Source organism: Metarhizium brunneum, chromosome 2 (genome assembly GCF_013426205.1).
Source record: "Metarhizium brunneum chromosome 2, complete sequence".
NCBI lineage: Eukaryota > Fungi > Ascomycota > Sordariomycetes > Hypocreales > Clavicipitaceae > Metarhizium > Metarhizium brunneum.
Genome location: NC_089423.1, coordinates 5,465,367 through 5,490,667, shown reverse-complemented (window position 1 = coordinate 5,490,667; position 25,301 = coordinate 5,465,367). Strand labels below are relative to the sequence as shown.

General features: G+C 51.0%; 8 protein-coding genes across 8 annotated transcripts; 4 read left to right on the top strand and 4 right to left on the bottom strand.

Moving 5' to 3' along the window:
• Positions 1-948: 948 nt before the first annotated feature.
• HELLS (Lymphoid-specific helicase) lies at positions 949-3,715 on the bottom strand (the record flags this gene model as incomplete). Its single annotated transcript, XM_014689250.1, has 4 exons — positions 949-1,802; positions 1,854-2,835; positions 2,890-3,206; positions 3,259-3,715. 4 exons carry the CDS (start codon positions 3,713-3,715, stop codon positions 949-951), a joined length of 2,610 nt encoding a protein of 869 aa, XP_014544736.1.
• A 791-nt stretch (positions 3,716-4,506) lies between these two features.
• ARC1 (tRNA-aminoacylation cofactor ARC1) lies at positions 4,507-5,706 on the top strand (the record flags this gene model as incomplete). The annotated part of the gene is made up of 1 exon (XM_014689249.1): positions 4,507-5,706. One exon carries the CDS (start codon positions 4,507-4,509, stop codon positions 5,704-5,706), a length of 1,200 nt encoding a protein of 399 aa, XP_014544735.1.
• Positions 5,707-6,094: 388 nt separating this feature from the next.
• cyt-5 (DNA-directed RNA polymerase) lies at positions 6,095-10,163 on the bottom strand (the record flags this gene model as incomplete). Its single annotated transcript, XM_014689248.2, has 2 exons — positions 6,095-6,145; positions 6,210-10,163. 2 exons carry the CDS (start codon positions 10,161-10,163, stop codon positions 6,095-6,097), a joined length of 4,005 nt encoding a protein of 1,334 aa, XP_014544734.2.
• Positions 10,164-10,953: 790 nt separating this feature from the next.
• Positions 10,954-12,768, top strand: ATP25 (ATPase synthesis protein 25; the record flags this gene model as incomplete). Its single annotated transcript, XM_014689247.1, has 1 exon — positions 10,954-12,768. One exon carries the CDS (start codon positions 10,954-10,956, stop codon positions 12,766-12,768), a length of 1,815 nt encoding a protein of 604 aa, XP_014544733.1.
• Positions 12,769-13,228: 460 nt separating this feature from the next.
• G6M90_00g046050 (uncharacterized protein) lies at positions 13,229-14,476 on the bottom strand (the record flags this gene model as incomplete). The annotated part of the gene is made up of 2 exons (XM_014689246.1): positions 13,229-14,295; positions 14,365-14,476. 2 exons carry the CDS (start codon positions 14,474-14,476, stop codon positions 13,229-13,231), a joined length of 1,179 nt encoding a protein of 392 aa, XP_014544732.1.
• A 2,195-nt stretch (positions 14,477-16,671) lies between these two features.
• G6M90_00g046040 (uncharacterized protein) lies at positions 16,672-17,502 on the top strand (the record flags this gene model as incomplete). Its single annotated transcript, XM_014689245.1, has 2 exons — positions 16,672-17,142; positions 17,212-17,502. The coding sequence occupies 2 exons, from the start codon at positions 16,672-16,674 to the stop codon at positions 17,500-17,502; spliced, it is 762 nt and encodes a 253-aa protein (XP_014544731.1).
• A 426-nt stretch (positions 17,503-17,928) lies between these two features.
• GPR1 (G protein-coupled receptor GPR1) lies at positions 17,929-19,689 on the bottom strand (the record flags this gene model as incomplete). The annotated part of the gene is made up of 2 exons (XM_014689244.2): positions 17,929-19,399; positions 19,466-19,689. 2 exons carry the CDS (start codon positions 19,687-19,689, stop codon positions 17,929-17,931), a joined length of 1,695 nt encoding a protein of 564 aa, XP_014544730.2.
• Positions 19,690-21,650: 1,961 nt separating this feature from the next.
• On the top strand, positions 21,651-25,018 carry RAD5_1 (DNA repair protein RAD5; the record flags this gene model as incomplete). The annotated part of the gene is made up of 11 exons (XM_066130405.1): positions 21,651-22,738; positions 22,799-22,938; positions 22,997-23,074; positions 23,133-23,212; positions 23,281-23,333; positions 23,384-23,488; positions 23,542-23,989; positions 24,039-24,122; positions 24,175-24,445; positions 24,505-24,656; positions 24,713-25,018. 11 exons carry the CDS (start codon positions 21,651-21,653, stop codon positions 25,016-25,018), a joined length of 2,805 nt encoding a protein of 934 aa, XP_065986512.1.
• Positions 25,019-25,301: the final 283 nt, after the last annotated feature.

The following is a 25,301-nucleotide window of genomic DNA, read 5'->3' as shown; positions in this document are numbered from 1 at the left end:
TCTGTGTGATTAGGAGTGAGATGCTACTAAAATAAATGATAATAGCTGGCGGCAATAGGTAAAGGGGCAGTGTCTCAAAGTTGACAACGTCAGCGTCGACCAAGTATGCAAAGCCCAGCTTGGCCCAGCCCAACACTCCATGATTAGGGAGTTGGAAACAAAGATGGTTAGAAGGCCGTCCGGGAATAAACAGGAGATTGCAACATACTTCACAGGTGTGAGGCCTGTCGACGCCGCCAACGTGGATCGGAACTAGCCAAGCAGTGCCTCGCCAATACAAACACGATGGCATGTGACCCCTGTAGCTTGCATGTCGATGTTGTACCGCCACGAGGGATGGTACTACAGTGAACCTGCTCTATAACGATCCTGTATCTTAGCGATAGTCGGGTTATTACGATAATTCACGGTCATATAAGGTTTTTCCCTAGTAAATCGTTAATAGTCGGGTTACTGACGATATCGTCGGCATCAGGCTTAGTCACCATACAAATCACGGCTTTTATCGTTATTAGGGGCCTGCTGAGGCCTACAGGGCCCCACATGTGAGGCCTACAGGGGCCCACATTTAAGGCCTACAGCGCGTTTTTCCAGCCGTGACGCGGTCAAAAAAAAACCTATCCTTGTAAATGTACCTTATCATAATAAATATGTGTAAAGATATATGCCCCATAATAGTCGCACCTTTACGATAGTCGCCGAATAACGATAAGAAGGGCCTCGCGAAGCATATCGTTATAGGCCCGGTTCACTGTATTCTGCTGTCACAGATAAAGAGGGGCGGCTTTTTAACAGCACCGTGACTGCATCAGAGAGGGATGCGATGGCAATTGAAAGAACAAACATTGGGGAGCTGACGAGAAAGATTTTCACGGAATTCCTTCATGACTCTAAAACGGAAACTGTGGGGTTGGCTTTGATTGCTTCAGATGCCTCAGGAATGCACATCTACTCCCTTCTCGCCATCTTTATAGAATCCGCACCCGTCTCAACTACACGATACCCATCTGCGTCATCCAGACCACTGGCCGCTCTTTCATATGCCTCGTCTGATCTATCACACAGCGTGTCAAGATCCTCGTCACTCAGGATCTGATCGCCCCCCGATGCCTCATACACCTGCCCATCCTTTAGTAGCAAGGCCCGCAGCGTCTCTGCATCAAGTTGTTCCTTATTCTCCATCTTCTGGCCCATGGTCTTGAATCCACCCTTTTTGATGACGAGCTTTTCTAGACGGCGCTTGGCGTCCGCTGACATTAGGAGAGACTCCTCAACTGTGTCCTTTGTAGCGAGGCGATATACGATGACGGGGCGGGTTTGGCCGATGCGGTGGCACCGGTCCTGCGCCTGAAGATCTTGCTGCGGGTTGAAATCGCTGTCGAAGAGGATGACGGTGTCGGCTGATGCCAGGTTGATGCCCTGGCCGCCGGCTCGGGTTGATAGTAGGAAGAGGTTATAGTCAGCGTCATTATTAAAGTCATGTATTTGTTGGCGACGGCTGTCTTGCGGGACAGATCCGTCGATACGGCAGACATTCCAACCTCGGAGCTCTCTACTATAATCTTCCAGGATATCCAGTTGGGTTTTGAACTGGGAGAATAGTAAGACTTTGTGACCCCTATCGAACAGCTTCTGCAGGAGTCGATCGAGAAGCAGCATTTTGCCCGAGCAAGTAATAATGGATTCATCGACAGGAATATGTGTGGATGTAGCCCAGGGGTTATAGAAATTGTGAGGACTGTTGCACACGAGTCTCAGTTGGGCCAGCGGGTTTCCCAGTTTCTTCTGCGCCAACTGTTTTTCTGGATAACGGAATTAGCTAGATTCTGAACATAATGCTACCCAAGACTTACTGGCAAGTTCTAATGTCTGGGCTCGCTCGACTTCCTCCGGTGATTGAAGTTCATCGACTTCCTCCTCCTCCTCGCTCTCTACCTCACCTGCGAGCTTGGCTTCGAATGCATCATCAGACAGGGCGTCTTCCTCATCAGAGTCCGCCTCTGCATACGTCTTTCCTCTCTGTGATCTACCACGAGTGCTAGCTGGGGTTGAGTGACGGCTTGATCTCGCACTCTTTGTCTCTGATCTCACAGAGGTTGGCGGGCTTTTCCTCTTTGTGGCCTGCTTTGCCGGGGTTGCCGGGGTTTTCTGCGCGTCGCCCTTCAGTGGTTGACTGGCTGAACGCTTTCTCATCATCAGGCTAAAAGCATTTGGAATCGAGGATATTGGCTTGTTTTCCGCTTTCTTGCCACGGGGGCTTTGCCGTACGGGAAGAGAAATGGTACTTTTGTTTGAGCTTCCATTCTTCTTGGCAACCGCCGCAGTGTGACTACTAGATCGCGAGGATGCGCGAGTTGAACTGCCCGATGCCATCGCGCTATTGACCTTTTCCGTGACTTTCTGTTCAAGATATTGCCTCGTATCAATCTCTTTGTTGGTAAAGACATTGTAGAGATCCGTCTGCTCCTTTGTCATGGGCGCGAACAGAACATATTCCCGCTTTCTAGGCAGGTACGCCGCAACATCCTGCTTGATTCTGCGCAACAGCAAGGGCTGTAGAATAAGATGGATCTTTTTAACTAGGTCCTGCTTCATCTGATCGGCAATAAATTCCTCGGTGCCTCTCTCGTCCTCCAAATCCGAAAAGTCGAACCATGACTCGAATGCTTCCCAGTCAGTGAAGATATTCGGCAGCAAGAAATGTAGCAATGACCAAAGCTCTTTCAAGTTGTTCTGCAGAGGGGTACCCGTAATTAGCAGTCTTGTCGCGGATGAGAATTGCCGTAGTTGCTGAAAGAGCTTGGCTTCTGCATTCTTCATCCGATGTCCTTCATCCTGTAGTGAAATTAGAGATATGTAGACCTGTCAGCTAGGTTTCCTAGCACGTACGATAATAATGAATTCCCACTGGATCCGGGACAGGTTATGCTGATCTCGCAAAACCATTTCATATGAAGTGCAAACAACCGGAAATTTGGCCGTCGGCCTGCCACCCTTGAGGTTCTTCAGCATATTAGTCCGGAAGATTTCTTGGCGTTGAGCTTGATTTCCATGATACATGATGACGGGAATGGATGGAGTCCACTTGTGGAACTCGTCCATCCAATTCGACAGCGTGCTCAACGGCGCGACGACGAGATGGGGTCCGAGGTAGTTTTCCTGTTCACGAAGTAGTGCGATCAAAGCAATGGTCTGGACAGTTTTGCCTAATCTAGTCAGCATCACAAAAGATATGCAAGTCAAGGGACAGCTGCAAACCTAATCCCATTTCATCGGCAAGAATCCCGCTCATGCCTTGAGAGCAAATCTCAAACATCCAAGTTAGGCCCTCTAACTGGTAGTCGCGCATAGTTCCTCCTACCATGCATTTGGGTTGCTTCGCCATTTGCAGATTATGTTCGCCTAGCGTCTTACCATCAAGACTACTGCCAACTCGTCCAAGAACTTGCGTCTTCTTGGTCAGGATATCACTGAAAGCCGCGCTCTTCATCAGCAACTCGTCCAACTCTCGAGCCTTGGCCTCGCGCTCTGATTTAGTCTCAGCCTTCTTCTTCCTCCTTGGTTTCCGAGCAGCAATTGCCCTTTGTTCCTCTGCCTTTCTGTTCTCATCACGCGCGTCCCGCTCTTCCTTCAGGAGACTATTTTCAGTAATGTGATTTAATACGTCAGATTTAGGCGATTCCACGGGAGGCGGCGAGCTCGGAGGGCTCGTCATGGCTGGGGCTTCTGATGAGACTGATTCAACGTCCAATGACGACAATATATCCATCATGAAGTGGTAATGCCGATGGTGATATAGTCGTGGCCGCGAATTGGTATCCGCGGAAGACAGTATAACGCACGCAGTAGTATTTGTCTTGGTGGATGTTGCGTTTAAACTCGCAGGGCTCAAGTCAGATCCCAAGTTGCCACTCGGGGAGGAAGAGAGATTCAGCCGAGAATTTGTGCTGACAGTTTGTATCTTCAACACAAAATGAACTCAAATTTTCCAAAATATGACGTCTTCCGTCGAATCCAAAAGTTGACGCCAAATTGAAGCAATTGTGAGCCAGAATGAATTTCCGGCGCATATGAACGGGTTGTGAATGGCGCACGCGCCAGTCTCAATTAAAAGTCATGGCGCTGGTAACGCGAAGTCACGCGTAGTCACGTGCTTCGCGTGACGGACGGTTGCAGATGCGACGCAAGAGGCAGGAGCCATGCCACCCCCTGCCACCAGGAACTGACTCAGTACGGGGTACGGAGTACTGGCTGTTGCAAAATGGTGCAACTGGGTGTGGCCCCTCCGAGCTGACCAACGTCAAACAACCCCGCCGTTGGAACTTGACATTTTTTAAAAAAAAATATCAGTCCAGACATAGATAACCCACACCACAATTGAGAGAAATCGCCTTCATACAGAACCGGCGACATTCTCTACCCACCGTAGCGAAACTGTTTCTCCTTCGAGCTCTTCGTCCTACTATCAGGGCCCTCTCCCCCGCTCCACTCACCCAATTGAGCAGAATGGCTTCCATCGCCAACCAGACATATACTCCCACCGAGGAGACCGAAATCCAGCAGTGGCTCACCACATCAGACCGCCTCAAGTCTGGTGAGGACAAGGCCACTATCCTTGGGACCCTGAACAGCCATCTCGCCAGCCGAACCACCCTTCTCGGCAGCAAGCCCAGCAAGGCAGACGTAGCAATCTATGAGACCCTCTCCCCCATCGTCGCCAAATGGTCTCCCGATGAGCGAACCGGCGAGAAGGGCCACCCTCACATCGTCCGTCACCTTGACTTTGTACAGAACTCTGCTCTATTTGGCCTTGAGCTCAAAGAGGACCAGAAAATCCAGGTTGACCAGGACGACGTTCGCTACGTCAAGCCCCCCGTGGATGCCAAGGCTGAGAAGGAGCGCTTAAAGAAGGAGAAGGCCGCTGCTGCTGCCGCCGTTGATGGAAACAAGGAGGCCGGCTTGGTTGACCGTACCAAGGAAAAGGTGAAGGAGAAGGTTGACGAGGCCAAGGGTGCCGCCGCCGCCGCCGTCGGTGGTGCTGGTGGTGATAAGCCCAAGAAGGAAAAGAAGGAAAAGGCTCCCAAGCAGCCTAAAGCTGCCCCTGCCGCAGCTCCCTTGTCGCCCTGCCTGATTGATCTCCGTGTCGGTCACATTCTCAAGGCCATACAGCACCCCGACGCCGACTCTCTGTACGTCTCAACCATTGCCATGGGCGACCCGGCCGGCAACGAGGACTACACTGAATATGAGGGCCAAATCTGCCGAACCGTCTGCTCTGGTCTTAACGGCCTTATTCCCCTCGAACAGATGCAGGGTCGCAAGGTTGTAGTTGTGTGTAACCTGAAGCCCGTCAAGATGCGAGGAATCAAGTCTTGCGCCATGGTTCTGGCAGCCTCTCCCAAGGTCAAGGAGGGCGAGGTTGACGAGGATAAGGGCCCGGTGGAACTGGTTGCCCCTCCAGAGGGCTCCAAGGCTGGTGACCGTGTCTTCTTTGAGGGTTGGGCGGGCGAGCCTGAGGGTGTGCTGAATCCCAAGAAGAAGATTTGGGAGACTTTCCAACCTGGGTTTACTACCACTGGTGACTTGGAGGTTGTGTTTGACGCTGCTGTTGTTGAGAAGCTTGGCAAGACTGGCATTGGCAAGCTGGTCACCGAGTCTGGCGGCGTCTGCACTGTTCAGACCCTGAAGGGCGCTGCTGTGCGGTAAATAGATGTCACATAGAACCATGCGGATGAATAAAAGCGCAATTAGACCTACAATAAATAAAACTCGACTCACAACTCACATCCTGGGCATTCACTACATCGTTGGTTGGCACAATGCGCAATTGTATCTGAATTATTTGAGTTTCCTCTTTTTCGAAATACTCCGTCTAATATACAGTACATATACCGCCGCTATATGCAAGTATTTGAGAGGCGTACACGCCAGGCTGACTAAGCCAGGGTGATGTGAATCAAGTGCCTTCTTTTTTCAAGGCAATGCCGATAAAACGCCAATGTAAATGCTTCCCCGAGATAAATGTAAACGCTCAATAAAATACACCAAATGCCAACTCCAGTCGCTTTTTATTTTATACAACACGAAACGTGTTTTAAGAGAAGAAATACTTGCTCTCTCGAAGACGCGTCACATCAAAGTCGCCCTATATCATATGTTAGCTGTCTGTCAAGTGTGGGAGTCGGCATGGGTTGCTGCGTTCGCATTACCTTCTTAGGGATGGCTGGGATAGTGAGAGGCAGCCACACCGGTACGGCAGTACCACGTTTGGTAACTCGTTTGGTCGAGTTGTTTGGTTTTTTTGCACCTATTAACTGTGACTCAAAGTGGCTGATCTTCATATTCTCCATCAGGCGCTTAGACAAGACTGCGGCGTCATGTGGATCGTCAGAGTTCGTTATACCATCCTCATCAGCAGCCATGTCGTCGCTCATCTCGATTGCAGTCATCCCTTCGTCGTTATCGACTTCATCTTGCGGGATCTCACCCAAACCCATGTTTTTGGCGTCCTCACTGATGCTGACGTCTATTTCTGCTCCAGCCATCTCCTCATACACGGATGCTGGTGTCACAATCTTCTTGGCAGCTTCCAGATCCCAGGGATTGCCCGAAAGTCTGAGTGAATTGCGCTTGTACTCCAAGACTAGCTCTTCTTTTGGACAGAGTTTGCTATTTTTTCTCAATTGTTTGATTTTCTTAGCCACGGGAGAAGAAGGGTCAAGATGAGCCAGGTAGAGTGAGCCCTTGTGTCTGGCCTCAAACTCAGCTGCAAGGCGACCAACAACGTCGTCCTCATGAATCTGAATGAAGGCCTCTCGCAGAATACCATTCATGGTATCAATATCAGCAGCATGTGTCCAGAATGAATCATGGACCGCCGCGAAATCCAATCCTTGTTCGTGACACTGTAGGGCTGATAGCAGCATATGGCTTGCATCCAGGGAGTGGATAAAATTAGGTGGGAAGCCTTGAAGCTGCTTTCTCTTGTTGACCGGGTCGGTTTGTTCATTGACTGGGTAGACCACTGATTGGAGACAGGTCCGGATCTCCCTAGCTGTGCTTTTTCGATACGGCTGGACGACTGGCATGCGAAGAGGCGTTGTCCAAACAACAGAGGAGCGAAACTGTTTCATGAGGTCATCTAATTCATCCTTTTTCTTACGTCCTTCCTTCTCGTAACTGTCCCGGATTTCCTTGAGCTGGGCTGGTGTCAATGCCCGACAGACACGGCCACCAATTTCACCCAGCCAGTATTGGATATCATGGGCGCCGCGAAACATGGTTGCTAGAGCGTTGAAGATGAGTCTGGCGATATATGTGGAAAGGACCAAGTTGGGTAGACCACATTCCTTTCCCAGATCAGGGTACAAGGCATCAATCTGCTTGCAAACCTGCTTCTTGGCTCCCGCAAACGTGACACCGTAAACGTTGGTCATGACTGTCTGTTTCACAACCTTTCTTGTGATTTTGCCTTGAAGCACCAGCGCAAATTCATTCTCAGCCTCGGCATCTTTGTCGATGGCCTGCTTAACAAGATCTGCCACTGCAGAATAAACATCCGCCGGCCGCTCGCCGGGTTCGAGATTGACCTGCTTGGCACCCCACGTGTCACCGCCTAGGGCGGCATAATGCTGGAGACCGTTACAAGTGCCGTCTTGGTGGACAGGAAGCTGCGAGACAAACTTGGTTGGGTCTGGAAGTTCCAGCGCTGCCTTCAATTCGAAGCATGCAGCCAGGCACTGCCACGCGTCTTCCGCCTTGAGCCACCATCGACTTCCATTCAAAGGGTTCGAGGCAGAGTCGATGATATTGGGGATATTGTCATTGGTAAAAGCCTCTCGTTCGTCAAAGCTCGACTTGTCCAGCCCGTACAAATTAGCAAGGTGGATTTTGAGCCATCGAAGGCCCCTCTCTCCGAGTTCCTTTCCCCTGGCAAACTTGAGAACTGCTCTTGCGTGGTCGGCGCCCATATGATTAAGGTACGTCGGCATCGGATATGCGCGTCCTCGGTAATCGATATTATGCGGGAAGTACATGGTCTGATTCCTAAACGCTCGTGCAATCTCGAGTTGGAGGTTCATAAAGCAGCGCTGAGAGTGCATACCGGACCGTTCATTCTCGATCGCCTTGACAGCTTGCATCCAGCTTCTTCGCAGCAATGGATCGGCAGAGGAATCCGGCTCCTCGGGGATATGAAATTCAGGGTTCAGGGGCGGCATATTGGCGATTTCTTCTCCACTGTTCCATGCTTCCATCATGACATTGAGCACATTCTTGTTGATCCGCCAGGCAGTCTTGCCGAGGACGTCGAGACCTTTGAAAACTTGCGCCATATCACCTGTTTTGATGGCAGCTTCGGTGTACAGCTTTTGCTCCACATCACCCGACTTCACACGAACAAATGTTGTTCTGCTATCCAAAAACCCTCCCTCATTCAGTTGACGCCAGGGTTTGGGCTCAACAATCATTGGTAGATGCTTGGCAATGTAGTCACCAATGGGTTCCTTTTTCAGTTGCTGCACGAGATTCGAGTTGTAATGGAGCACGCCAACTTTTTTGCCCCTGCGAGGCTGCTGCATGTGTGTGAATGCCGGTTGTTTTTGACTAATGGGCTGCTTCGTCGTAGGATGCTCCATCGTAACCTTGATAAAAGCATTGTCGATGAGCGTTTTTAGTAAGAATGAGCCAACCTGTGCACGGATGGATATGGACCACGGCTCGCGAGTTGCATTTTCCAGTCCCTTGGCCGTCTCAGAGGCATCGTCGATGATTGTCGTATTTTCATTGTTGGGCTGACTAATTGTACGAGTTTCTGTGTCCGTTGTAGTGCCGGTAAAGTGTACTTGGCGATTGGGTTTAATGCCATTACCCAGCTTCTTGGCCGCGCGTTTGGCATCTGCTTTGGCCTTTTCCATCCTTTGTGTCTCAATATCTTCCTGTGCAAGCTTGGCAATGTTGGTTACAAGCCTGCTCACCACAATTCCTTTGTCCACGCCCTGCGCAGCTCCAAGGCTGAGAACAGAGAGAATTGTAAGAGCAGCCAGCCGAGAAGGATCGGCTTGACTTATCAACGGTCCGTACAGGCACCTCTCGAGATCTTGATCAGACTTGGTAGGTTTGTTTTCAGAAATCTTGATCAAAGCCAATTCTTCCTTCAGTTTCTCTTCTAAGCATTCAAGCCATCCTGCCATGCGACAAGAGAGCGATTCTTCAGCCGATGATGCGGAGACAACAGTGCTGATCCCCATGTGAGCAAGGTTCCTGTTAGCTTCTCTCCACCGGCTGATGGCACATCCGATTGAATCTCGCTCTAGCTGCAACTGAATATCACGTCGATCGGCATCCGACATCTTCGAAATATCCACGTCCTGCAAGTCCCTGAGCAGGTGAAGTCCTTCCTTCAGCGACGCCAGTCCCGTACCGCGTTGTGGGGTGGGTATAAGCTCTGTTGCCGCGCCGCGCGATATGGTATCGACGGCCTCGTCAACAGAGGCTTCGGTTGATCTTAATTCGGGATGTTCTTCAGTGAACTCGGACATTTCCATGTCCTCGGCCGGCTCCACGGTGAAATTGTACTTTGGGCAAATCTCGGTGATGACTGCCAGATCTTGATCGCTGAGGATATCATCCATGCTGAGAACCCGAAGACCCGATTCGCCGGGGGCCATACCCATGTATCTGTTAACCAGGCGGTCAAGTCTCGAGCCTCGCTCTGAAAGAAGGGACGCCTTGAGCATGCAAGCAATCGTCTCGGCAGTATGTGGAAGGCCTTTGCTACGGATTTGCATCTCGTACCACTTGTGTAATTCTTCGGCCTGTCGTCGGTCGGGGCTATTGCGCATCTGCTTGAGTGATGCCCGCAGGTATTGGTTGTTGAGTAGAATACGCTCCTCGCCGGAGAGAACTCTGACTGCATTGAATCTCTTCAGCACCAGAGCGGCCCTGTCCAGTTTCCCAACACGAATGCATGCATCAAATACAGGGAGCATATCTTCTATTTCGCCGGGGATGCCATATGTATTAATTTTAGTCGGTGCCCTGGGAGGCCCAGGTTCCGGAATCGTTAATGGGGCCGGAGAGTCGAATGTCTGAATGTCATGGGAACGGAGTGAGGAAGGCGGAAATGGCGGCATGGAAGGGTTTGTGAGGTGCTCATACGGCATAACTTCAAAGTTCAAGTCGTCAACGGCCGTCGCCAAGCTTCTTTCGTGGAAGTAATGGCCCAGGGAGGACTCCGGTCCACGTCTTCGCCATGGCCGACACTGGCGCGTAACTATTGATCTCTGGCATTGTGTTGATAACCGTATTGACGCAATGGAAGGGAATCCAGTCGATGGCCCAGCTGATCTGATTATTGCCACTCGATGAGCAAGTACGCTGCTCCTTGTTTGTCGACTGAGCATCTTGCTCTCAAGGTAGTGGTAAACAGCACGGATGCTAAAGGGGGAAGTGTAGCCTCAACAGGCTGCTTAAATGCCGAGGCAAGAGATGAAATCAAAACATTTAGAGAATATAAATGACAGCTATTAAAGTCAACAAAAATACATTGGGTGAATGAAGAATAGGTTAAGCACGAGTACCGAATGCGCGGAGAGAAGGTAGGGACCAAAGGTTGAAGATCGCGCAGCCACTAATAGGAGGACAGCTCCATCCGAAAATTTCGCCGGGCTCCAAAGTAAGGGCCCCCAGATTGGCCACTTCGGGGATGCATCACGTGCCTAGCCCGGTGCTAACGCTGCGAGTCCCACAAAAAAGTTAGAGCTTCAATTACAGTACTTACCCCAGGCAGGGAAAGCTGTTCTTCCGTGTGGCAACATCAGATTCAAAACCCAGTTGTGCCCCAAACCGGCCAGGATGATTTCACGACCAGCGGCCGCAACTTTGGGGTGCTGCGGCTGCAGAAGTGCAATTATTAGAGCTGTTGTCGCTAGATCGACGCCGACCTTTCAACATATGGGGCTTCGCTCTACACTCCAAATTCCCCGGCTACCTCATAGGTTCTTCTCTGCCGACCGAAGCATTCCGTCCAGTTCAGCGCAGACGCAGACGCAAGACTCAACCAACTCGAATAATCATGAAGAGCCCCAAGAGCGCACAGTCGAAGCCGAGTCTGCTGCCGACAACCCTTGGTTCCTCGAGGTCGAGCCGCCTAGGCACCCCCCAAGTCTCCATGCGCCTTTCGTACCAAATGCGCCCAACGAATCTCCTGAACTCATAGCTCCAATGATCAAATATATATTTGAAGATATGGGCTTGGATGATATTTCCTTAATGGACTTGCGTGATCTTGATCCCCCTGCCGCTCTTGGTCCGAATCTCATTATGCTCTTTGCGACAGCCCGGAGCGAGCGACATTTGCACATTTCATCTGGACGTTTCGTGCGATGGCTCCGAAGAAACTATAAGGTGGATGCACGAGCTGATGGGCTCATCGGGCCTGGGGAATTGAAGACCAAACTGCGACGGTTGCGAAAGAAGGCCAAGCTAATGGGCACCAACACGATGATTCTTCCAGGTGGCGACAATGGCATATCCACTGGCTGGGTGTGTGTTAACTTTTCTACAAGCGACAAAGTCTCCGATGAAACCGTCAGCTATGATGAGAGCGGGCGTTTCTCAGGCTTCGGCGCTTCTCCCACTGGAACCACCATTGTAGTGCAGTGTATGACGGAGCCAAGGCGAAATGAGCTCAATTTGGAAACTCTGTGGCAAGGCATGTTGAAGCGGAACTTGGAGCAAACAATGAAGATCAAGGGGCAACCCATTCAGGACCAAACCGAATTGGAGACCTTGGTATCGTCCAAGATTCAGCTCCCCGATAACTCGTCGCGTGTTCAGTGGCAGAAATTGCAGCAGGCTTCACAGCAGCAGAGATTTTTTTCCACGAATGCCAGAAGGCTGCAGTCACAAGACTATGCAGCTGCCAGCTCCGAAAACAAAGAACCAGAAAATCCCAGTCTGGCAGCAGAGCCTGAAGACTCTGAGCTCAAAACCCTCCAGCGACGGATCACGGACCTTCACATTTCTGGGACGTCTCTGAGTCAACAAGTTCTTGAGCGCTTAATATCAGCGGCATTTCACGCATCCCACTCAGAGGGCGATGCATCCACACGCCTAGACCTTGTGGATCAACTACTCCAGACGGCCGAGGAACGAGGAATCTCGGTCCAATCCAAAGACATGCTGGTCACTTTGATTGAATCCATAGTCACGTCAGCTGCGTATGGGCCAGAATTGGAGCGTGCGCAAAGCAACCTTGAATTCCTACTGCTCAATCTCCAAACACCATTGGAACATGGCCAGACACTGCGGCTGATGAGAGCCTACGCCGAGCGACAAGCCTGGGATCGGTTTTGGGACACGTTTCGCGCGCCTGCCAGATTTCAAATTGCGCGACCTGGAGAGCTATATGAACTAGCGTATCGCGTCATGGTTTCTACACAAGACGCCAGGATGTGTATAGATGCGTTGAGGTGGGTGTACCCGGAGATGCTGAAAGAGGAACCGCCTGTCTATCCCACGGGCCCCGTCTACAACGCGCTCAAGGCCTGTATCCTGGTCGCTGATCCGGCGGCAGAGGAGATGCTTCATAACCCACCATCAATGGACTCACTGGGCCTCGTTGGTCGACGACGCCTTCAGCATCGGGAGTTTGTGCGGGTCCTGAGAGAGGTCGAAGACGCTCATCGCCATCTGCTCGGCACTCAAGCCCGAGAGGAGCGAGCACAAGCCCTGCACCGATTCACGGATGGTAACACACCTAGCTGACTTGAGCCATCGCCGGTAGTTTTGTTCTACCAGACTAAAAGGAGTAAAGTTCTTTTAAACCCCTGTATCATAACAGTATGTATGTATGTATCATATTAATGACAGCTGTAACTGTAAGGCTGGGTCCTCCTCACCATGTACTATAAATGATAAAAATAATACCTCATATATCAGCCTGCAGAACAGGGTTTCGATTAGCGCAGTCTTTGATGGTTTCCTCCTCCCTCGAGATACTCCGCAATCTTTTCATCAGCCATGGCGTCAAGGTTGTGGCGTTAACCTTTCGTTCCTGTCGAACGAAACCCACCATGCAAGCAGGTGTACAGATCACGAAGAGGGATTCTCGAACCACGTTTGGCATCATTCAAACACGAACAAACCGAATGTCCCGCAACCCACCCAGAAACCCAGAAACCCAACACCAAACCCCCCTTTTCCAACGCCCAAGTTCTAAACCTCCCTACTTCCCTTCCTTCAGGGCTTCCCTCAACAGCGGCGCAACCTGCTTCCTGCTCGCCGCCAAGTTGGCCTGTCTCCACGCGAACCTCGTATTGCCCCCATCGCCATCATCGCCATCCAGGCCCCCGTCCTCCCACTGCTCCAGACCCAGCGGCCGACCAATGTCCCTGAACCTCCCAACCGCGTCCTTGCCCCTGTCTGTCGTGCCCCAGACCAACAGCTGCCTGTGGAAACTGCCGCCGGGGTGCGAGGTAGTCATGACGGCGGCAACGTCCAACCTGCGCTCGGCGGCCCAGGCAGCGAGCTCCTCCAGAAAGGCCTGCTTGGTGTCCGCCTTTTCAAGCAGGTACTCGAATCCCTGGACGACGCAGCTGATGCCGAGCTCGAGGCCGCCCTCCTCCCACTGCTTGTAGTCCTTGCGGAGGATGTCGCGGAACGACAGGCCCGAGATGTCCTCCTTGACGGCGCTGATTTGCTCGTAGTAGCTCGTCGTGGTGAAGCCCGGCTCGCGGATCTGCGCCTCGAGAAAGCGCACCGCCTGCGGGTCCTTGGGCCGCACCTTGGCCTCGGCCGTCAGATTGATGGTGTCGAGGAGGATCGGCGCCAGCGCCAGCTTGACGAGGCGGTCCTGCTCGCCGGCCGGGATGTCGTCGTCGGCCCCCTGGAGGAGCTGCGCCCACGCGGGCTTGCACTCGTCGACGACAAGGCTCATGCAGCTGCCGCAGGGCTCGATGACGCGCGGCGAGATGCCCCCGGGGAGCGCGCCCTCGTCGACGTGGTGGTCCACGCAGCCGACGACCCGGTCTCGGAAGCGCTTCAGCGGGCCCGTCAGGCAGTTGTGGTCGACGAGCAGCCAGCGCGTCTCGTCGGGCTGGAGGTGGTCGGGCAGCTCGGAGAGGGTGAGGAGGTCGGCGGGCGCCAGGCCAGCGTGTTGCAGCACGGCGGCCATTTCTGGACGCAGGCCGAGATCTGCTCGTGGCAGGTTGGAGAGCGGGATGTGCAGCGCATGGGGGGCGGTGTGGCTGCGGATGTAGGCGTATACGATGGCGCAGCAGAGCGAGTCGAGGTCTGGCCGAGTTGTGGAATGTTTCAGCGAGGTGGATGTCGGGGAGTTTTGGGCACGAGTCATCTATTTACCTGCGGATTCGTTGCCGACGACAAACGTCAATGGTTTGGCACGTTGGGCCGGCGGTGCCCGGAGGGCGTTGCGGGCAGTTGTCAGAAACGCCTGCAGCGTCGATCTAGACATGATGGGTTTCGTTCACGTTGCCAGCTCGTCACCTATGGTCTGGTGCATTGTGCAGAGCACATAAAATGGAGAGAGCATGGGCAACTTTGGCTTGGTGGGGCAATGGTGTTTTCGGCACCGCGGCAATGTCGCTGGCGCTGGCGCTTAGGCTGACGTCAATCAGGGTCAAGTTGCATGCGCGCACCGAGCAACCCACCAGTGACCGCGGTTGCTATGCCAACAGTGAATCGTCCAGGGCGTCTGTAGGGTCGACGGTATATTGACATGCTGGGCCTCTCTTATGGAACAGATCGAACACGACGTTTCTGGGATGGGGATCCTATCGCATGATGATTTATTACCGTTAACCGATATTAATACAAGTTCTTATTTATTTTATTTTCATAGATTGTCACGGGAGAGATGCAGAGACCACCAACACGAGAACAACCTCTTTAAATACTTAACACAGGAGCGGCGGCTGGTGAGACCGGTCAACGAGAGCATCTGGGTAAGCTACCTGACGTTGGAACGTTGCTCAAAATCTGGAACAATGTTCAACAACATACATTATATGGCCGTTCAAAAGCATCATGGAATTATTCTGTCTATATGAGAGTGTCCCTTCAGCTAGCGACGGTCAATAGCGCCGACAGTCCCCATCAGCCTAGGGATGACTTCTGGCGAGATACTCAAATTACTCCATTTAATGTGCAAGTCCTCATAGTACGCATTTCTTTTCTTAAATGTCATCTCACCTAATTCAGGACGACCGCTTAGATTGCGGCTCCATATATTACAACGGGCTGTCCCAATAAAATACCGCGGACGTATTGACTTATGCATGTGCATCAACCCTCGCCAACAATCTGCCTTAAGCAATGCGATCTATAATACGGCTCAGCAGTCTGATCATTTGTCCGTCATCCATTCAGAGAAAGGCATCAGAGACGGCAAATAATCATGCGGGAGAAAATTCGAATCAAGTCAACAGACAGCATACAAGGGTTCTGTCAAATTATTGTCATTTTGCAAAGGCCAACTAAATGGCGCTACGAATGGCAGTCGAGATAAAGCGCTCTGCTGGAAATAGTATACACCAGAACAAAAAAACAAAAAGAGTCAAGGGTCTGGTTTTGGAGTTTAAAACTTGACAATCTGGCGGGGGGCCAATCAGGTCAACGAACGGGGCGAAATATGATTTCAATTAAACTCTGTTGAACCAGCGTTGCATCGACCGGAAGGTCAGACAATTACGGAGGCAGCTAAAACGTATGTATGTACCTACACATGGGCCTGGGGAGCAACTGACAAGTTATTTTTGGCAGTTGGTGACGGTAATAGAAACATTGCACATATCAACAACACTGCCTCTTAATAAGACACGATGTTGGCAAGCCCGTTGTGGAGCAGTGCCATGTCCGTCACTGTTCCGGCTGTATCTTGCCAAGATGCGCATCTGCTATACAGGCTTTGTAGGCTACACAACTCGGTATCAACTACCTCCCACGGCAAGAACATAAAGATCTACAACATGCACAAACCATATGCACGTCGGCAGATGCACCCGATTCAAAACGTCTGTGCTCCGTGTCCCAGCATGCATCCCACGTTCAAGTCCATCGACCCTACTGAATCGTGTATGTACGTAAAGCGTCAAGTTGCGCAGCATCCTACGCGACTGCTCCGACAGTTCCTCCGCTGAGCCACAGACTTGTATTGCATCCGTTGCCTCATCGTACCATCAGGCCCCTGTCGACGGATGCACGACTCGATCGCACTTTGGTACGGAGTACGGAGTACTTATTAGGTACTTTTCTTAGCTCCTCCTCCGCCAACTGCACATGTGCGCCCGCGACATCGGGCCGCCGGGGTTCGAAACCCGCCTCAGCCCGCCTCAACCTTCAACCTTTGGAAACCGCCGCCCGGCACATCGCCAGAGTCCACATTTCCTTGCAGCGCTAGGCTTCAGTCCTCGTATTAAAACGAAAAACTACTTCGTCCCGCCCCCCTCCTCTCCATCCTTACTGCTCCCTTCCGTCGAGTCCCTGAGCGTTGAATGTAAATCGCGGTCCCGCCCCTCCGAAGCCCGCTGGTCCTCCGAGTCTCTCTCGTCGCTTTCTCTCTCGTGATCCTCTCGCTCGTCATTTTTCCTCGTCTACATCCGCCTCCACGCCTCCAACTCCCGTTCCACGCCGTCGGCACGCGCCGCGAAAATGGGCTCCTCGTCCGCCCTCCGCCTCGCCATCCTCGAATGCGACACGCCGCAGCCCCAAACGCGCGCCCAGTTCGGCGGCTACGCGGGCGTCTTCACGGCCCTCCTATCGAGCGCGGCCAAGACGCTGAGCCCGCCGCAGGACCTGTCCAAAATGGTCACCATCACCGCCCACGACGTCGTCAACGACCTATACTGCTACCCGGCCCTCGAGGACGTCGACGCCCTCCTGCTGACGGGCTCGCGCCACACCGCCTTCGACAACGACCCGTGGATCCTGAAACTCGTCGACTTCACCAAGAGGGCCCTTGAAACCGGTCGCATCCGCGTCGTCGGCATATGCTTCGGCCACCAGATCGTCGGCCGCGCTGTCGGCGCCGGCGTCGGCAAGAGCGACAAGGGGTGGGAAGTCGCCGTCACAGAGGTCGACTTGACGGACAAGGGCAAGGAGATGTTTGGTCTCGACAAGATGGTAAGGCGACGGCGACGACAAATGCGGCGCAAAACACCAGAGCCCAAAAATCGCTAACAAGCCCGGCAGCGCATCCACCAAATGCACCGCGACATTGTCCAAAACTTCCCCCCCGACGCCATACCCCTCGGCGGCAACGCCTTCTGCCCCGTGCAGGCAATGTATCTCCCGGGGAAATACATTACTGTTCAGGGCCACCCCGAGTTCACAAATGAAATCATCTCCGAGATACTGTTTAACCGACACACAGTGGGCATCTTCACCGACGAAGTGTACGAGGATGCGATAAAAAGGGCGCCCGTCCCGCACGACGGTGTTGCCATTGGGAGAGCATTTTTAAAGTTTCTCCGCGAGGGCTGATGCTCTACCGTCATATGACGTGCCAAACAAACATGATTTTAAATAAATAAATAAATAAATAAAAGGGAAAAGGGAAAGGATGGGAGGAATGGCCGAGTCTGCGCATGGAGTTGGAGGAAACTTGGATTCCACAGGAGTCGAACACAAAACTTTGGAGTTGAGGGATACTAGATGCGTACATCAATGATTTGACGCTGGACGCCGTTTCGTTCGAATAGACACTGCCAGCAAGCCTGGCCAATTGCTCGGGGATGTAGATGGTCGAGACACTGTCCGATGTCGGGGGGTTACTTATTGTCAGCAATACATGCACAAATAGACGACCGTATAGTGCCAATGCAGCGTCAGCTACACTAACTGAATGTATTTACCTCTTAAGAAACGCTACGGTCGTGCAGCATCTACAATGCTGACTCAAAGCGCCAACTATAAATCTTCGTCTCCCGACTCGTCTATCCCAGGAAGTTTAGCATCCCACCACTCGCGCTTATTTGTCTCCAGCCGTTGTGGCTGACGTCGTTGGTCTTCCTCTTCTCGGTCCCTTCTTGTCTTTGCAAGTCTGCCCTCAACAAGCATCTCTTCTCTGGTCCGGCCAACTCTCGCCGAACTATTCTTCATCGTGGAGCACTTGCGCAGAGGCATAAAGCAGGCGGGGCGCTTGCGATGACGCCACGGCTTTTCCAGCATCAAGAATACCACCGAGTCCACCAGGCCTTGAATGCAGAGGCTCATAAGCCCAGCCAGGACCAGCGGGAAGGGGCGTCCAGTCCTATCAGCCTGGGACACATGGGCGGCAAACGGAGCCATCCATCCCAGAATATAAAACACGGGATAGATGAATTTTCTTCTCAGCTGGCGACGGATCTTGTGCCGTGGATTCGGCAGGCCTGTTTCAATGAGTGTGGTGGGTGATAGAACGAAATTGGTCGGCAACTCAGCCTCGCCGGTACCATCCTGCAGTCGTAATTCTATGTTCAGCGGAGGCGGAATGTGAGGCGTGCCAGCCCCTGTGCAAACCATGCACGAACAGCCAATAATGTGCTGTGTCGGGGCAGGGCGGTCTGTTGGTGAGAGCGTCGTGGCTTCATCCTTTGAGCCATTTCGACAGTGGACACTTGGGGGATAGTCTTTGAATGGATCTTTGGCTACAATAAGACTCCGTTCCTCGCAGTCAGTTTGTGAGGTTGCCGACACAGGTGGCTTCAGAAGTGGCTGTCCACCCCCGTTTCCAACGAGGGAACCTTTTCTCGATCCTCCGTGTTGGCTGTATCTTGCTCCTCTGTTCCAACCATACTCCGGTTGCGTGTTGTCGATTGGTGGTGTTGGAGGGATGAGTCCGTGGTACGCTATCGGGGGCGTAGGGGGTACCGAGCCTCGTCTTGGTAGTTGCTGTAGTCGGCTGAAAAACGGTTCATCAACTTTCCTCCGTTTGTTTGGTTCATTGACTTTGATCATGATGCACCTCATATAAATGTAAATACAGGTGTATATAAATATCATCACCGCGCAAACCACATAGCGTGGTACCCAGCTCAGGAACCTCAGCGTCCAGGTTGGCCTGGCGGGAAAATAGCAATACGCGCCAGAATTGACGAATCCCGGATTGTTGATGAATGCTAGAGATGTAAGCATCAATGACCCTGTTGCAACTAGGGCATAAGCGAAAAACCGATACGGATATAGTCCGCTTCGTCCTCTGAATATGTACAAAGCTGTGTGGACAGCGATGAGGAGCACCGTCAAGTCGCATGCTTCGATTCCGACGGACAGGAAGAATCCACTTATTTGACAAAGGGTTGAGTTGGAAGGTATTCGGCCATGCGCGAGCTCGATAGCAGGAAGAAGTACAAGCCAGAATGTTGCCAGCATGTCGCTTAGTATTAACAAAAGGATGAGGCTGTCAGAATACCTTAGTTTCGAGCATCCAACGAAAATGAGTATCAAGATTTAGTTTCCCACTTACTCGTGACGAAATCTACGGCGCATCTGTATAAAGAATGCCACTGCAACAAGCGTCGCCAAAAGACTGGTGAAACCGACAACCATGGCAGCCACGTGAAGTTCGAGTAGGTGTTCATGTGTCAGGTTCCCGGGAAAAGTGTCCTCCAGGCTGGGAATCGTGGAACCAGCATTGGCAGCTATGCCTTCGTGGCGTACTGGGTGCTTGACATCTCGCCCTGACACCATGGCGGCAGACACAGCTCGTGCCTGTCTTGTTAGATGCGTTCTAGACGATCGTTTTCTGCAAAACCAACATGTAAATTTGTCATGGCGGTGCGAGACGCGTGGTTTGTAGGTACCAACTGACGATACCAGTCATCGAGGACATACGGAACAGTCCACGTGTCATTCCTTCCCTCCTTGGTGCCTTGCCTTCCTTCCTTCTTTCCTCCCTTACTCGGCACTGCCTTTTTTTTTCTTTTGAGGCGGTTAATTCCCTTTTAGGGGCGGACTCGATTCGTTTATATTTAAGGAGCGCGAGAACGAGCACGAGCCACGAGTTACAAACGAACCTCGCAGCCAACAGAGCGGAGTGCAGAAATCAAACCACCAGACTGGTACGAAGAACTGAGGGCATCGACAGCTGGTGGTCAAGGCGTTTAGGCTTCAGGTCCAGGGCAAGCGGTCAGATCTCATATTGGCCCGCCTTATGATCGTCTCCCTACACTAATGCAGGCTTCTTGATCAAAGTCTGTTGGGCAAATCTGCGCCCGGCCTTGACGAGGTCTTACGAGACGAGGTGCCATTGCCCTTTTTTAACCCGCCCGGCATGGCCTCCATCCGGACTGTCAACCAACCGCCAGAGTGAGAGCAAGGCGCACCATGATGATGCGTAGCGCCGATATGTGCATGAAAGCGCCAAGTCTTGGCAACATGATTGGGCGGTTAGTTGCGAGTTGGAAGCAGGGAAGGTGAGATGTCGCACCTGATAGACCAGATTGATCCCTTGCCTTGTCATTGTCGATTGCTTCGGCGCTTCCGACTTGAGAAAAGGTTGCTGATACCGGCATAATTAGGCCAGTTGGTATTTCCCACCTCTTGCGTGTCGAGCATGCTCATTTCTCGAGTACTACTAGTTCGGTCGTCCTCTCGGTCCTTCATGCAGCCCTTCATGCAGCCCTGGTTGTATGAGCCCAAATCCATGCATCAGCACCCGCCACCAACCAAGAAATGAGAGCTCCGAAGCATTTGATGGCGTGGCAACGTGGCGGGCCTGCCTCCCATCAAGCGATGACGGGCGAGGGGCTTGCCGCCACCAAAAGATATCTGCCGGATGAGGCAATTTATTTTTAGTCCAAGGGGCGCTTTTCTCATCTTATAATCTTCCTAGGTCGCAGATCTTGTGTGCCGGAGTGCCGTCATGAAACAAGGGCGTGTTTGCCGGAGCTCCATGATTTTCAGCCGGCCGGCAACTCTGGAGTGGAAGAGGTCCATCCGTTAGCATTGCGCCAGGGCCTCCAAGTCATAGCTTATGACGGCAGCTATTTTGCCATAGATTCAATTATCTTGCCAGAGACCGGATGTGTGGCTGCATGCAAGAGTCGCCCTTGCATAATAGACGATTGCCGCCTGGCTGTTTGTCGTTACTAGTCACGGCAAAGGCCGAGGCAGAGGTGCCTACCCTACAGGGTGCTCGTTTCCCTTGAGGATGCAAACATCGTGGGCTCAGACGTGCCACGTATTATTTGGCAAATACAAACCAGAATCCAGTGAAGAAGAAACGTCGCTAGATTTAGGCTTGTTTTAAATTTCGATAGAAGTCGGCACTGCGAGAAACATTCACAGATCATACCTCAAACATTGTTGTCATTAACTACTCAGGCACTCAGTATGATAGATCTGACAGCTGCCAGTTATTCTGCCAGCTGGCGTATCTACCGTGGTATTTAAATTCTTCTGTTTAATTCCACCTGCTACATCTCAACCTTAATCATCGCACACTTCCGCATGACACCAACCCCAATTGCGCCCATGAGGTCAAGGGATATATTTTGCTTTGCAACAAATTGGCCGTCTTGCGAAGCCTCCTAATATAGAAATATTTAAATTTCAGAAACAAAGGCACTATTCATACCTTCCATAAAACAAACTTACCCATCAACGTTCGTCTTTATTGCTTTCTGTAAGGCTATACTAAACTCATCGTCATGGCCAAGGCCGACAAGACGATAGAAACACCTATTTCGAAACATGATCCTCACGATGCTCAAACGTTGAATGAAGCTACAACGAGGTCGGCTGAGAACAACAGTCAATACAGAAATAAAGCGCGAGACATGAATGAGGTACAGGTCAAGACAGAGCCCGGTACAGAGCCTGGTACGGCCGGTACGGGGAACGAAGAAGATAATGGCCTCAACAGCGAAGAGTCTAGTGATAGTGGGACGGAGGGTGAACATGATAGTGATTTTGAATGTTCAGAAGATGAGAGCGAAATAAAACCCAGAGTTGCCAAAACTCCGGCCAAGAAGCCCTCACGAAATCGAGCCGCGCCAGCAAAAACTGCTCGTGAGTTCATTGCCAGGCTCCATCGGAAGCAAGATGACGCGGTTCGAAAGAAACAAAAGCAGAGCCAGAATAAACGAAAGGCAGAAGCTACAGACGAGGAAGCATCTAAGAGACCGAAAACAATAAACGCTAGTTCTGGATCGGATTTGTTTGCCAGTCTCACTCATCCAATGTTTGGTGGATTTGATGACGGTGGGCCGCCAGCTCCGGCAATGCCCGAGATTGATGCGCATACGCACCAGAAGCAGTTTGCGTTATTGAGAGATAGTATTCCGAAGGGAGCAGACACTCGTCGGACCAAGACCCAGCATCGGGATCTCAGGGAAGCGGCGAAGCTGTTCGGATACAAGAAAGTGAAAGCAACGTCTGGAAATTGGCTGCTGCAGGGGATGGAAACTCCTCTTTACGGATATCAACTAACTGCAGCAGCTTGGATGCTGAAGAGAGAGTGCGATAGAGCGCAGCCATTGGGTGGAATGATTGCTGATGAAATGGGGATTGGCAAAACCATTACAAGCCTGGCTTGCGTCGTAGGGAATCCGCCGGAAGCTGAAGACTTGAAAACTTATACCAAGGGCACATTGGTCATTGTACCAAACGTTAGCATTGCGAACCAATGGCGGGAGGAGGTTAAGAAGCATTGCGGCGATGACTTCGGAAAGACTGTCATGATACATCAGTCAAAAAATCAGGCACCAGCCGTATCATACCAAAATCTAATGATAGTGTAAGTCATCCGTCCAGTACAGGACTTATCTTTCCTTTACCTTCGCTAAATGATACGCAGTATTACAACCACGAACGAAGTCCTAGCGTACTATCGAAGGCTTCAAAGTGGCAAGAAACATGAAGACGAAGTACTTGGTTTCAATTGGTACAGGATCATTTTAGACGAGGCGCATAGCATCAAGAACTTGAAGAGTCTTAGTAAGCTGTCTGGTACTTTTAATTATTCATCAACAAATTAACGTTAACGTGTGTGTAGCCAAGCAGTCTATGTGCACTTTAAAGGCGAAACACCGTTGGGCCCTAACTGGAACACCCCTCTCAAACTCTGCTACTGGTAAAAGAAATTCAGTCTGATCTTGTTAGAAGTTACAAAAGCTAAACGGATGCACCAGAGTTTATACCTTATCTGCGATTTATAGGATTTGAGGTAGAAGAGCGTAAAAAGTGCTTTGCCAAAGAGTATATGGACAAGGTAAGCAGGAAACATCGAAGGCTTAATGGCCTAGCTCGGGAACACTAACATGGTTCACCCACCCGCAGAACAAAGCAAATAAGAAGCTTGAGGCTCTCATTTCTAGCTTCATGTATCGAAGGTGAGAGTCGAGATTATACATATTTGCTTTTATAACTAATGGCGTCGCAGAACCCAACGTGACACGTTTCTTGGTCACCAGATTGTCCCTATTCCGCGCAGTGAGACGCACGACATTTGGGTTCCCCTGACAGTTGAAGAAGAAGCCATCTACATGTATCGCTTATTTATTTCTCAATATTTGATTACAAATTAGCTAACTCTACTAGATTTATGAAAAAGCTGTCTTCAAGCGACATGACTGAATCCGATGATGAACAAGATAAAACTGAATCCGAGAAAGAAGTGGTACAACCACAACAAAGAAAGAGGCATATGTCCTTGAGACATCTAATTTCACATCCGTATAACATCGAGAGACTTTTGCGCAATTTTGAAGAGGCCGCCCAAATCCAGGAACTTCGCGATAGTATACGGCAAGTTACGGGCACTCAAACAGTTCTTCAACAAATTCTTTCTCAAAATGAGGCGAAAGAAAGCTTGGAAAGATATAAATCGGGGCTTACTCAAATGAGAACTTATACTAATACCGCATTCGGGGGCATCTTTAAGTTCGACGAACACCTCGCAGCCGTTCAGGACGAACTGAAGCTGAAGGATATGGAATGCATCAAGTGCCAGTCATCTGACCTGGAAATGCCAATGATAATACCAAAGGTACTTTCAACTCAATTCAGTCGTATAGGAAGCTATTCTAATATCTTAGTGCGATCATATTTACTGTGGCCATTGTTATGACCAAATAATACAATCCACGAGGCTCTGCAAAACGCCAAATGAGGTTCCATTAGTAAGTTGCGCGTTATTTTCAGTACTTGTGCCTTTTATCTAATTTCAAACAGACTTGCGTTGCAGATGGATGTAATATGCCTTTCAAATCTGCTAAAAAGCTGAAGACAATGTCAGCCGAGGTGGACGAGGCGCTAAAACTTGGAAACTATCCTGATACAGACGATAATAAGGTCACCTTGGCACGAAAGAAGGACCAAATTGGTTTCTTCATCTCCAGCTATACCACTCCAGGTCTTTCGATGGTACCAAACTCCCGATTGACGACTGCAATGGCCGTGTTGTTAAGCTGGCGAGCCGACTATCCGGACGACAAGATCATCGGTAACACTACCCAGAGACATGAATTTTTAAGACTCTTTCGCTAATAACGTCAAAAACAGTGTTTACTCTGAATGTGACTACCGCCAAAGTGCTGGGGAGTATGCTCAAGCATGCCCGTATTGGATTTGTATACTATTTCGGAAGCATGGGCGACAAAAAGAAGAAGATAGCTTTAGAGATGTTCAAGAAATCTCCAACTACAAACGTCTTTGTAAGTCACCAGCTTCCCATATTCTAGACTGCTCGTCATGCTCATCTTCGACATAGCTCTCAGGCCTAATGGCGGGCGGGCAATCACTGAACATTACCTGCGCTAATCGAATCATTATTATCGACCCGTGGTGGAATGTGACGTCCGAGCTCCAAGCAGCAGGACGTACTAGCCGTATCGGACAGACAAAGAAATGTTATGTTGTGCGAATATTCACATCAGCAGCGACGGATGCACGGGTAGCAGAGCTGCAGAAATCCAAGAGCGAGGAGGTTGACCATGCCCTGCAGGACGACGGCCACGTACCTCAAGAACTAGACTACCAAGAACGCCTCGAACTCTTTGAAAGAACTCGGGGTTGAATTGGATTTGGTATGTGAGCGGTGCAGCCAGGGCCCCTGGGATTCTTTTGCCATGGACCGAGTGCGGAGCAGGCACGGACTAGTCATACCAGGTCAAACTTTGGGTCCAAGAGCCATTAAAACCCAATCATTGGGAAGGTTTGGAAAGGGGAAAAGGAAAGCATTATTGGTTTTGCGTTTCTTGATGTTGTGGACGGCACGACTTGGAATTTTCGGGGAACACTTGCGAACATCAGGTAGCGTCTCAGAGACGACAATCTAATAGCTATCACTTGCTGGGACA